The sequence below is a fragment of the Nerophis lumbriciformis genome, linkage group LG19 (genome assembly GCF_033978685.3).
Source record: "Nerophis lumbriciformis linkage group LG19, RoL_Nlum_v2.1, whole genome shotgun sequence".
NCBI classification, from domain to species: domain Eukaryota; kingdom Metazoa; phylum Chordata; class Actinopteri; order Syngnathiformes; family Syngnathidae; genus Nerophis; species Nerophis lumbriciformis.
Genome location: NC_084566.2, coordinates 21,186,591 through 21,199,124, shown reverse-complemented (window position 1 = coordinate 21,199,124; position 12,534 = coordinate 21,186,591). Strand labels below are relative to the sequence as shown.

The following is a 12,534-nucleotide window of genomic DNA, read 5'->3' as shown; positions in this document are numbered from 1 at the left end:
TCGCAATTTGGGTAATTATATGTTTTTGTTTTTGGTAAAATGCATCAAAATCTGATTGAATCGATACAAGGTCAAATACGATGCACCTTGAATGTTCCACCTAAACCACAGCAATTTAAAGCAGCTCTGTAGTGAATCTGAGTGTACATTAAACATAATAACACAGCAGCGCTCTCAGTGGTCGGGACAAGGAGGCTGATGTTGACTGTCCATGAAGCACTGTTGCAAACCGGCTGTGTGGAGAGGCTGAATTCATTACATGCAGCCTCGCCCACACACCTCCACCTACACTCCCTAACGCTGCCAGAAAAACACTACAGCAGTCATCGGCGGCATCACGTTGCTCGCCATTTGAGCGCGGCTCCTCGTATGCTAATGCCCAAAACATCAACACATTAATGGCTTTAATCCCAGCCGAAGAACACTGACTAATTAATATGCTCTGCTGTTGGATTGGAATAATGTTTTGAAACAACATAACTTTTTGGATGTTATCACTAAAAGACCTAGAATAGGACACTTGTGTGTTAATAATGAAAGCTCAAAAGGAAGCGAGACCACAACAAGCCTTAGAAACAAAACAAATATCTATTATTGGTGCCAAAAATGTACCAAAGAATGATTTAAATCATGTGTTTGACATAGGATTGTACAGTATACCGGTATTAGTACGATACTAATGAATCATATTCGGTACTATACCGCCTCTGAAAAGTACAGGTCCACCGCCCCCCCCCCCCGTCGTCGTCACGTCATGTCATTGCTGGTTTTACGAGCAGACGAGCATGTTCGGCAGTGCACAATCACAGAGTACTTACAAGCAGACAGTGTGAAGACAGAACAGGGAGAATGGATGCATTTTGGCTTAAAAACTAATGATAAAGGTGAAGCTATAACACTGAAACGCCCACCGGAAGAGGTGCTTTAAAACATGCCTAGCTAGCTAGTCAGCCCCAGTCTGCAGTGTTTTAGCTACTTTTAAATCACTAATCCTCGCCTCCATGGCAACAAATAAAGTACATTTCTTACAAGTATCATCCCTGCTGGACGAGGAATAGCTAAACATGCTTCACTACACACCGTAGCTCACCGGCGTCAAAATGTAAACAAACGCCATTGGTGGATCTACACCTAACATCCACTGTAATGTATCTACAGTATCTAGTCGATACTACTACGATTACGTCGATATTTTTTGGCATCACATCTTCTTTAGTTTTTTTAAAATGTATATTATGTTTATAAACTCAGGAAATATGTCCCTGGACACATGAGGACTTTGAATATGACCAATGTATGATCCTGTAACTACTTGGTATTGGATTGATACCCAAATTTGTGGCATCATCTAAAACTAATGTAAAGTATCAAACAGCAGAAGAATAAGTGAGTATTATATTTTAACAGAAGTGTAGATAGAACATGTTAATTTAAGTTAAAGTTAAAGTACCAATGATTGTCACACACACACTAGGTGTAGTGAAATGTGTCCTATGCTTTTGACCCATCCCCTTGTTCACCCCTTGGGAGGTGAGGGGAGCAGTGAGTTGCAACGGGAAGCATTTTTTGGTGATAAAAGAGAAAGTAAGCAGATATTAACAGTAAATGAACAAGTAGATTAATAATTCATTTTATACCAATTGTCCTTAATAATTTAAACAAAATAATAGAATGGAAAATGACACAATATGTTACTGCATACGTCAGCAGACTAAATTAGGAGCCTTTGTTTGCTTACTTACTAATAAAAGACAAGTTGTCTTGTATGTTCACTATTTTATTTAAGGACAAACTTGCAATAAGAAACATATGTTTAATGTACTGTAAGATTTTTTGTTAAAATAAAGCCAATAATGCAATTTTTTGTGGTCCCCTTTATTTAGAAAAGTACCGAAAAGTAGCGAAATAATTTTGGTACCGGTACCAAAATATTGGTATCGGGACAACACTAGTTTGACAATGTATTTTGAAACAATAACTGTCTCAACTTCAGGATTTGCTATGTTTGCAAAACCAACCAGTTTTTGAATATGATATCTTGAATTATATTTACTATCCAGATACAAAATGGGTCAGAACAGTGTTATTGTGCGGTGTAAATTATTTTTTTCTTACAGTGTTACAAGATGTTTCAATGTGTTATTTAAACATTAGCAACCGAGGGGGGGCGCTAAGCTAGTTTGCCACTGGTACTTCCTCAACATGCTAATGCTAGCTGTAGCCATGAACGGTTTGTAAAAGTTAATTCAGGTTAATTCAAGGACATCCTTTTCAAAAGTGACTTTCAGCTGACTTCTAATTGTGAATCTGGCGAATAATGTAACACACACAAGAGGTTATTTCCGCCACACGGCTAATAAATCAGTCCCAATTACCCTTCGTTGGTGCGCTAACTTTGGCTAGCCATCGGTAATGTAACAATACAAGGGCAACAAGTTTGATGAAAACAATTCACACCTGCGGCCATCTAAATAAACGATTTCTCAACACAATCGTGTCACTGGGGAGACATTTTAGCGCTAATCAAAGCATCATGTCCACCTGTCGGACGTGTGCGTTCCCGCCGGATTCAATTATCCGACATGTTGCTGGAGTCCGGGTCCTGATTTTTAGCCACGCGCTCATGGCTCAGATTAAGGTTTTTAATTGAGCACAGTCTCCCAGCAGATTGTCTTGTAGTGATTCATTAAAACGAAATGGAATGAATGCCGCCAGCGCTGGCCCAGTGGCCTCAATTTGATTCCCACGCGGCCTCCGTGACACATGTGTGCTTTCTTTTAAGTCTGACTTACTTGTGCTGTGGCACTACAATCAATGTGGAATGGAGGCAGACAGAAAGAGACACAGATGTGCTCGAGAAAATGTGTCAAATATGTGGCAGAAAACCAGGCCGCTCATTTTCACTTCCAGAGGAAGGACCCTGGTCACAGGATATTTGGGTTGACCACTTTGTGCATAACTTGCTGCAGTGATTCTTGTCAACCACAAACCTAAAAATACCATATTGTAATATTTTGGACCATTTTAAATAAGTCCCGGCGGTGCCACAATTGAGTATTTTAGAAAATTAAACCTTAACGCTGGAAATGAAGCCCCACTGGGAACACACAGTCTTGTGTGTCTGTAGCTTTAATGTAAATGAGCTGTGTTTGTCCATGCATGTCTAAGACAGAGTTTGTGGCTGTTGTGCACTTCATCCAGTTTTTAGTTTAGTTTAGTCTTTATTTGAAGGGACAATGCACAGAAACATTAAGCTCAAAGACAGATATGTTCTGTACCAGATTTTAGCTAAATAGCTCATTTCCATCTGCAGTCCCTGGCTACCTAAATTAAAGGGATACAAAAATCACGTAATAAAATTTTGACAATAAAATCATACACAAGTATTAAGAAAAAAGTAATAAAATGCCCTTTCATGGACACATACTTAATATACAATACAACCACACCTTATATACATCATCACACAAAGACAATACATGCTCTTGTTCACATCTGTCATCATTTGTAAAAACAACCTTGATTTTAACAGACACACCTCATAATTTACAACAAAAATGCTCTCATGGATAAATATAATACACATTAAGTTGACATGTCAAGCAAGGTGCCCACCTTAGTGACCGTGTGAGCAGCTTTGATTGCTCCAAAGCCACTTTTTTAACTTCAATTGTGAATGAAGAGTAATCTGTTAGACTTTTCAAGTTTGTTGTGAGGTCGTTCCATTCCTTTTTACAAATACACTCTAAGTCTGCACTTGACCAACATAATAGATGCCATATATACGGTGGTCGACAGGTGCAAACACGCAACAACGTCCAAAACACATGCACGACAGGGGAAAAACAACTAATTAAATCGGTAGCTCTATAATACACCGTATTTTCCTCACCATAGGGCGCACCGGATTATAAGGTGCACTGCCGATGAATGGTCTATTTTAGATCTTGTTTCATATATAAGGCGCACCCGATGATAGGGTGCATTAAAGGAGTCATATTATTATTATTTTTTTCTAAATTGAAAACACTTCCTTGTGGTCTAAATAACATGTAATGGTGGTTCTTTGGTCAAAATGTTACATTGATTATGTTTTACAGACCATCTTCAAGCCGCTTTCTGACAGTCGCTTCAGAATGCGCCGTTTTGTGGGCGGTCTTATTTACGTGGCTCACCTTTGACAGCATCTTCTCCCTGTCATCTTTGTTGTAGCGGTGTAGCGTGCAAGGACGGGAATGGAAGAAGTGTCAAAAGATGGAGCTAACTGTTTTAATGACATTCAGACTTTACTTCAATCAATAACGGAGCAGCATCTCCTCATCCGTGGCTCACCAGTGCAACAACGCCGAAAATGTGTCCCGTGAAAAACCGTCCGACCGGAACTCTCTAATAACTAAAGTTTCGTGGTTGAATTATGTAAACCCACTACACTGGTAGTTTTTAGCGCTTCCATAGTGAGATATAAGTTAGCACTTTAAGCTATTTTATATTAGAAATGGCAACAGCAGAGGATGAATGTCCCATAACAAGAAGATAGTGAAAAAGAAGGAGCTTATCGACTACGGTATCGGCACAGACTACAGTGGCGGACGTGCGCAAACTTTCAGGACTTATGCAGATCTCAAATACACATCAGCAGGTACCAGAAGGTAAGAAAAGTTAGTTTTGCATAATATTGTGAAACAAAACGGCAGATAATATGGGTGCCATTTTGCGGTCCTTATACACACTCTATAGTAATACAGTAGCCTTAATGGGCCGACAATCCATCAAGCGGTGCGGCTTCAAAGTCATACTAAAACATTTTGACAGATTTTTGAGTGCCGTGTGTAATGTTCTTTATTTTCAATGGAACATTTAAAGTTGTGGTGTTGTTTACTGGCGTCATATTACAGTCTACACGTATCTCTTATGTCACACTGGTCACACTTATCATCACACCATGTACCAAATAAAATTGCTTCGAGGTTGATAAGCACAACCAGAATTATTCCGTACATTAGGTGCACTGGGTAATAAGGTGCACTGTCGAGTTTTGAGGAAATGAAAGGATTTTAAGTGTGCCTTATAATCCGAAAAATTCGGTATTTATTTGTATATCCCTCTCAGACCTGACAACACTGGTAGGGCTCTTATTATAGATATGAATACTGTACATGGATGCCGCTTTCAGGCTTGTCAGGCAAGTCAACGCGGCCGCCCTCTTCAGCAGGGGTTTCGTCAAACCAATCAGACCAATGTGCATCTGATTGGCACCAATATTTTAATCACTGATATACCTCTATCTCAGTTGACTAATGCAGTAAATAGATGCGGCTTCCCCCTGCTCAAGATGACAACCCTATCGACGCATTGTTCCAATGGGAAACAGCATCAGAGGTGGCATCTACGTATTCATATTTATGGGGCTTACTTTTTAGTAGCATGCTAACATCCGGTTCCATCGTACTTCCGTTGTGTTTTCTCCGTATTGCATGTGCTTTGGAGGTTTGTGTGGGTTTTGGACATTGTTGTCGTCCGCATACATATATCACATACAGCAAGTTCACATCAAGGAACGTTAGCAACATTAGCATAGCTATATGACCCACAGTACTAACACTACATCACATTTAAACAGCAAAATCATGCTAGGTTAGCATATATGTTGAAGAAAAACACAATTATAACTAACTCTACTTCTGGTGGTGGGTACCAAATGTGACACTTTTATGGGTTCCGACCAAAGTCTGTCAGTATTCCTGGGTACCGATTCACATAAAATCAAACGGTACCAAGTTTCGAAACCTTTGATGTGTGTGTCCAGTTGCAGCCTTAGCCGGTAAAGAAGCAGCCAAGCACTCACAGTGGACTCAGCCGGACTCCCTCTCGGTAGTGTTACAATTTTCCATTTAAAAAAAAGTACAGTAAGGCTCCACTTTTCAAAATGTGCCAGGTCAATGCTAACTTACATTGGATTTGGTAAGGGAAACTATAACTAAGTTACAATTTACAATTAATGTATAACATACAATTCTTACAGTTTAAAAACTTTGTAGGGCTCAACAAAAGACAAGCACTTGAATGCAAAGACTACAATCTGGCTAAGACAACACAACGTAGTCTAAATACTCGTGCAATCTAATGTCTTGGAATTGCAACTGCATGTAAAGTTTACTACATAATACTTGCAAATGAGATTTAGAAGTATAAGAAAATGAGGTCTACCATATGTACAGCACAGTTATTATTAGCAGTGTTAAATGTTAGATTAAAAAAAATGACATTTAATTGTCAGACAATTAACATTTATTAACACATTTGAACACACACAACAGTAACGAAAATTGGTACCGGTATCGAATTGTCATGGACTAGGAATTAGTACAGTATCAATTCAAATGTGAACGGTACCACCAATTCTTTAGGTACTTTAACCCTAGCGCCAGCTTACAGCTCCATGTCGGATAGTTGGCATAGTTCCAGGCTATATTTCAAGCCGTGTAGCAAAGCCTACTGTTTTCCATAGCGGTCCTTCAACTCATCTACCTGGAAATAGATTCACTTTACTCATATTTCATAAACTGCCCAGAAATCCCCTCGTGTGTTTGTAAAGAAAGAAAGAAACAACCGGCATCCTATCACGCGACTGAGAAGCTAAGAAGCTCGTTAGTTTGCACACAGTAGAGCTGATTTGGGCTAATGACCCATTGTTGAAGTGCTGCAAACTTGATTGTTGGATAATGGCACTTACTGAAAGCATGGCTCTGTAAAATAAAAAATGAATGTTTATAGAAGAGGGCGCAAGATCAAATACAAAAGGTGGAGAAATAAAAAAACATGTGAAGGTCCTTGAATGCAGCACGCTGTACCCCTCACTGCTTCACTCCTGCGTAATTAATTCACCAAACCAACCGCTCTTACGTTGAACAAATTAAGATTCTCATAGTTTTTTGTTTGTTTCTACCCCGCTGTTTCTTGGTTTTGCGAATCATTGGCAACATCCAGAGTGAATTAAGCAAGGTCCTGGGGGCGAGCACAAGCAGGTTTTATACAAAACTGCCAATCCACTTATCCACCCACCTATCACCCACTGCAAAGACTGGTTGCTGCGCCATGGAAACGCACATTTCCCGCTTTTGATGCGCGCTCGCTCAGCACACAGCTTGTCTCAACATCGCATCGGACATATGGGACATATAAGGGACGGCTTGGCGCAGTGGAATAGTGGCCGTGCGCGACCCGAGGGTCCCTGGTTCAATCCCCACCTAGTACCAACCTCGTCATGTCCGTTGTGTCCTGAGCAAGACACTTCACCCTTGCTCCTGATGGGTGCTGGTTAGCGCCTTGCATGGCAGCTCCCTCCATCAGTGTGTGAATGTGTGTGTGAATGGGTAAATGTGGAAGTAGTGTCAAAGCGCTTTGAGTACCTTGAAGGTAGAAAAGCGCTATACAAGTACAACCCATATGCAAAGCTGACCTTTCTGTCGGGTCAACCTGGCTGGAGAGTAAGCGCCTGCAGAACTTTATTACACGAATGGATACAAGTTGATGGGGGCAGCAACAGACGTATGAATGCACCAAAATAACCATACAAAGCGTGTCTGAAATTAATCTTTCGCTTCGTCAACCCCAGCCTGGTAGCCGCAAAATGAAAAACTAATTGCACACTCACGTTGTTGAGGTTTAATTAGAAAAACTTCTATGGTAGTTTGTTGTATATGATTTATGTACAATACATTAGCAAAATAACACACACTCATATACACAAACACAGTGGGCATTTTGGCCTGTCTGTAACAAGGATCCAATGAGTGGGAATATGCATCAGAGATGCCAATGATCAGATACTTTACATAACCAATGTGACCAACAGTGATGATGCAAATGTCCAGTACTAAAACCATACAGTAAGTTTCTTTGGCTATCAACCAAGGCAGACGCTTTTCCTTCCCCTCCCCTAACCTCTCCTGCTTGTGGTTCTTTTGTCTTGTCCTAACTTACTTTGAGTCTATTTTTGCACTGCTCTACAAAATCTAGATAATGCAATTGATCAACAGGCCTCTCAACAAAATTGACATGATCTTCTTGACGAGAAGCTCAGGTTCTGGGGAATCTGCCTGTTCTGACCGAACGTTCGTTGCTAGACACACGATGGATTCCTGGTAGAAGGAGAGTGCTGCGTGCCCGGTGACTCTTTCAGTCGAGGACGTTGAAGACGTCTACCTACTAGGAATCATGATAACAGGACATCTGTTGGTTGAAGTAAATGTTTTCCTGGTGTATTGAAAGAATTGGGAGATGCTGGCAGCCGTTCAAGGTACCCTAAAGCCGCCACAAATGATTGAAGAATGGGTAGAGCTGTCGGGACTCAGACTTTTGGGGTTTCTGGACTAAATCGCAAACTGGATAACATCTTGGAGAAGCTATCTGCTCTGCTCTGCAAGGTAAAGTATAGTGCATTAGAGGAGCAGAAACACACAGAGTGAAATGTTTAAATTTGTTTTTGGCTCGCTCAAACACAAACATTCTAATCTGGATTGTTTTCCTCAGCTGGAACGTTGTTGCTTTAAGATTTCCCTGGGGACAGGGCAGCGAAGACGCTACAAATTCCTTTATTGTCTTTCATGGACACACACCTATTGGTTGTTGACTTTTGTTGGACTGACTGGCTTTGTTATCACAATAAAACTCTGCCAGCAGCGAGGTCGAGGAACAAAGCGACTCTTCAGGCTTACACACACACATGTACCCCACTCCCCAAATCCCACGCCTTCTTCGCTTCTCTCCCTGTGGTCTGATGGACAATGGAGCATGGCCATTCCCTCCCCCCTTGTTGCAAGTCTCGAGTTGTGTGTCGTGATATGTGTAGGTACAGAGCATCCTCAGGGAGAAACAGCACCCAGCTCAAGGAAGGACCCTGGTCACATCCTGTGACATCACAGGCCAGAGTATTCCCACTCACAAGGCTCGCTACCACAACAGCTTTTTCCCTGCTGCCGTGAGACTTGTAGCACAGGACATTAATTTGGTTCTCTCAAATTCAATTTAATTCTCCTTCTCAGCAAGCTTCTCCATGATGAGATCCATTTTGCGATTCATATCAGAAATCGCCACAGTCTGTGTTCCCACAGCCCGGCCCAATCCTTCCATTGCGACGAACAGCCGTTGGGCTCTTTGAGTGGCTGCCATCGTCTTCCGAATTTGACGATACACCAGAGCAATGCCCAGCCCTATCAGCAGGTGCCCCGCGATCACGGTTCCAAATAGGAAGATGTCTTCCACGTCCTTGATGGAAAGGACTGAGAGGCACATGATTCTCCATTTATCCCAGGAGTCTCTCACGTACCCCGCAGCAATGGTTCCGTCAGGGCAGCCAGGCTCCCCCGAACCTCTTTTCCTTGTCGAAGAGACTTTGTCAATTGCGTTGAGAGTCCAGCTGATCATATCCATGTTTGATGTTTAGATTTGAGGACAGCGCAAAGAAAGAGGCTTCAAAAAAGTTCAGACAAGACAAAACGAAGAAAGCAAGCAGGGAAGGAGGGAGTGGGGAAAAATGTGACCGCCCTCACCAAGAGGCAAGACAGAAAGAAAGAAAGAAATTGGCCCGAGTGTGTGAATGTTGTCTGTCTATCTGTGTTGGCCCTGCGATGAGGTGGCGACTTGTCCATGGTGTACCCCGTCTTCCGCCCGAATGCAGCTGAGATAGGCTCCAGCACCCCCCGCGACCCCAAAAGGGACAAGCGGTAGAAAATGGATGGATGGATGAATTAAAGTCATCTTTCCTTCATCTTACTCCCTTTTAAATCACGCTTCTCGACGCGCCGAGACACAGCGGACACATCAGACAGCGGTGCTGAGAGGAGCAGGACCATATTAAAAAGGCAGATATGGGCATGCGCCGGATCCAAACATCTGACCAAATGATGACTTCACACTCACTGTGATCACATTTTTAACATTTAGCTCACAATTGAGACATATTTTTTAGAACCGATCCAAAGCGAGCGTGTCAGAAGGGTTTTAACCCTTCTGAAATTGTGATAATGTTCTCCTTTAAGGACAGTGCTGAGAAGAAGCAGTAGATGATATTCATTGAATTAAAGAAATAAATCATCCAAAACATGACCAACTTGGCGAACCAATTCGACCGTATCACTGCTCGTGTGCACTATACTGAAACAGGAGGAGTCTAATGCCAGCCAACAGTGTTAAAACGACATTCTGACAATAAAAATTACATTTGACACACCACTGTGACTTGTACTCTCGGGTGTGAGGGCCTTCTCTGTCCACTAGGAGACAGTGTCATTGGTACACTTTTATTTACATGGCTCTTCTGGGACTGTTACCCGATTACATTTGTGCATTGATTACACAAAGAAGTATGGACTCTTATGCTCTAAGATCCAATAATCAGCTGTTGCTCTCTGTTCCTTTTGCTCACACTTAGCTAGGGGAAAATGCTTTTGTCTATGCAGCTCCTTGTGCTTGGAACATGTTACTAAGAGACTGGAAGCTGACTGAATTTTTATCGTTAAATGCTTTTAAATTTAAACTGAGAGAATTTGAAGCAGCCTCAGTCAACTGTTTTACTCGATGTCCATCCTGTCATTTTATTGTGTAATGTGAATGTAATTTTATGTGTAACTTCGCTACCTCTTGGCCAGGGCTCCCTTGAAAAAGGTTTTCAATCTCAATGGGATTTTGTACTGGTTAAATAAAGGTTTATTAAAAAAAATTAAAAGATTTGTGTGCAAAAAGTGTGGTCTTTTCTTAAGCAAATTTGTATTATGTAAGTATTTTGTATTATTATGTAATTTATCCACATTCTAAAATGTGATTAGTATGATTAAAACAAATAATCATTTGATAGCCCAAATAATGATACAATAATAATCATTACTGCAAATATCATGGACCAGGATCTTAAATGTCAAAAACCAAAACAGCAAATGGTTGATATTGATCATGCTATTTACCAGTATCAATACCTCACATGGTTAGTATCCAGTGGTGGGCCGTCAGGGCCAGCAAGGCCTTCTTTGCAGGCTTAACATAACCAGAAATCATGATCACAAGTTGTTGTCAGTATGGCCTTCTAGATGGCCTAAGGCAGATATATATAGTGATGTTATGAGCTAGGTAACATAAGAACTCCATTACCCAGCATGCCACAGCAGCGAAGAGTATGCACAGTAGCCCCGTTTAGGTTGTTGAATGTAGACATGCTGGTGTTTTTGATGAGCACACTGTGGCGTAAACATTAAGAACTCATGATTAGACAAGACAACACATATATTTGCAAGGCCATTTTCAGGAAGGATATTCGAAGAGAAACTACATCTTGTGAGGCGATGTCGGCCGACCCCGGAAGCTCGAATGCGTTCTTCAAATTGTGAGTTCAGATATATATATTTTTTTTTTCACGTTTAATATGTTTTTTTCAAGTCTTAATTTTGACAATACCACATAAGATATGTTTTAATTGCTGATGCGGGTTTATTGATTTTTAAATGTGCCAGAAAATAACCCTTTTTGTACACTGTTGATGTGGTGATTCATTGCCCAGTAGTGCGTAAATGTGTTCCTGTATAGTATTTCTCCAGCAATGGTCATGTGGTGACATCAATTATGGCATTTTGAAGTCGGACATCACTGAAGGCCTAGGTGGGAAACGCAGGGCCCGCCACTGTCAGTATCACAACAGAAAATGTCAAATATCTTTATATCAGTACTGAAATGGCAAATATCACAGCTCCTGATACTTGGATACAAAGCCAATCCCTATTGGCTTACAGACAAAAGCCTCAATATACAAATTTAATTGTAAAACTGGGCAGGCTCGGTCCTTGACTAATTGTTCTGCCCGGTATGAAGCTGACCAGAGTTTAAAATAATATGTATCATACTGGCTATCATAAACAAAAGACCACTGCGATCATTTATAAGCTGATCAAATCATAATATTTGCTGATTTTTGATTGTTGCTGGAGGAGACGGGCCAAGGCCACTCACCCGCTGAGCACCACGATGAAGTCCATGACGTTCCAACCGTTACGCAGGTAGGATCCTTTGTGGAAAACAAAACCCAGCGCCACCAGCTTGATGCCCGCCTCGAAGCAGAAAATCCCGATGAAGTACGGCTCGGTCTTCTCCTGCGCGGATAGTTGAGACCATAAACATGTCATTGTGTTAGTGGTGTGTGTCAACTTTTTTAAAGGGACTGTAGATCCTACAATTGGTGCTCACCAGTCTCTTGGCCATGGGCGTCTTGTCTTCTCCAGGAAGGTGCTGCTCCAAAGCCAGCACCACACAATTGGCGGTGATGGTGGCCAGGATCATGTACTCGAATGGCGTAAAGGGCCAAGAGGTCAAGGAAGGTCTCATTATTTGACAACAACAAGAAAACACCAACTGCTCCTCACAGGGTTTGCGCATTAAAAGTCCACAAATCTGTTCATGGTCGTGTGCAACAGAACGAAAAACCTGATGGATAATGGCTTCAATGACAGATGAATTAAAGCACGGTTCATGTTCTCTTCTACGGGAAAG

General features: G+C 41.4%; 1 protein-coding gene across 2 annotated transcripts in view; it reads right to left on the bottom strand.

Annotated features, from left to right (window-relative positions):
* Positions 1 to 12,332, bottom strand: part of cacna1eb (calcium channel, voltage-dependent, R type, alpha 1E subunit b) — an 87,925-nt gene extending 75,593 nt beyond the window's left edge. For both annotated transcript variants that reach the window (XM_061979330.2, XM_072915204.1), the window contains exons 1-2: positions 12,232 to 12,332; positions 11,998 to 12,137 (exon numbers count right to left, since the gene is read on the bottom strand). In XM_061979330.2, coding sequence (XP_061835314.2) covers positions 11,998 to 12,137; positions 12,232 to 12,324 — 233 coding nt within the window. In that variant the 5' untranslated portion in view covers positions 12,325 to 12,332. The remainder of the gene's footprint in view (positions 1 to 11,997; positions 12,138 to 12,231) is intronic.
* Positions 12,333 to 12,534: the final 202 nt, after the last annotated feature.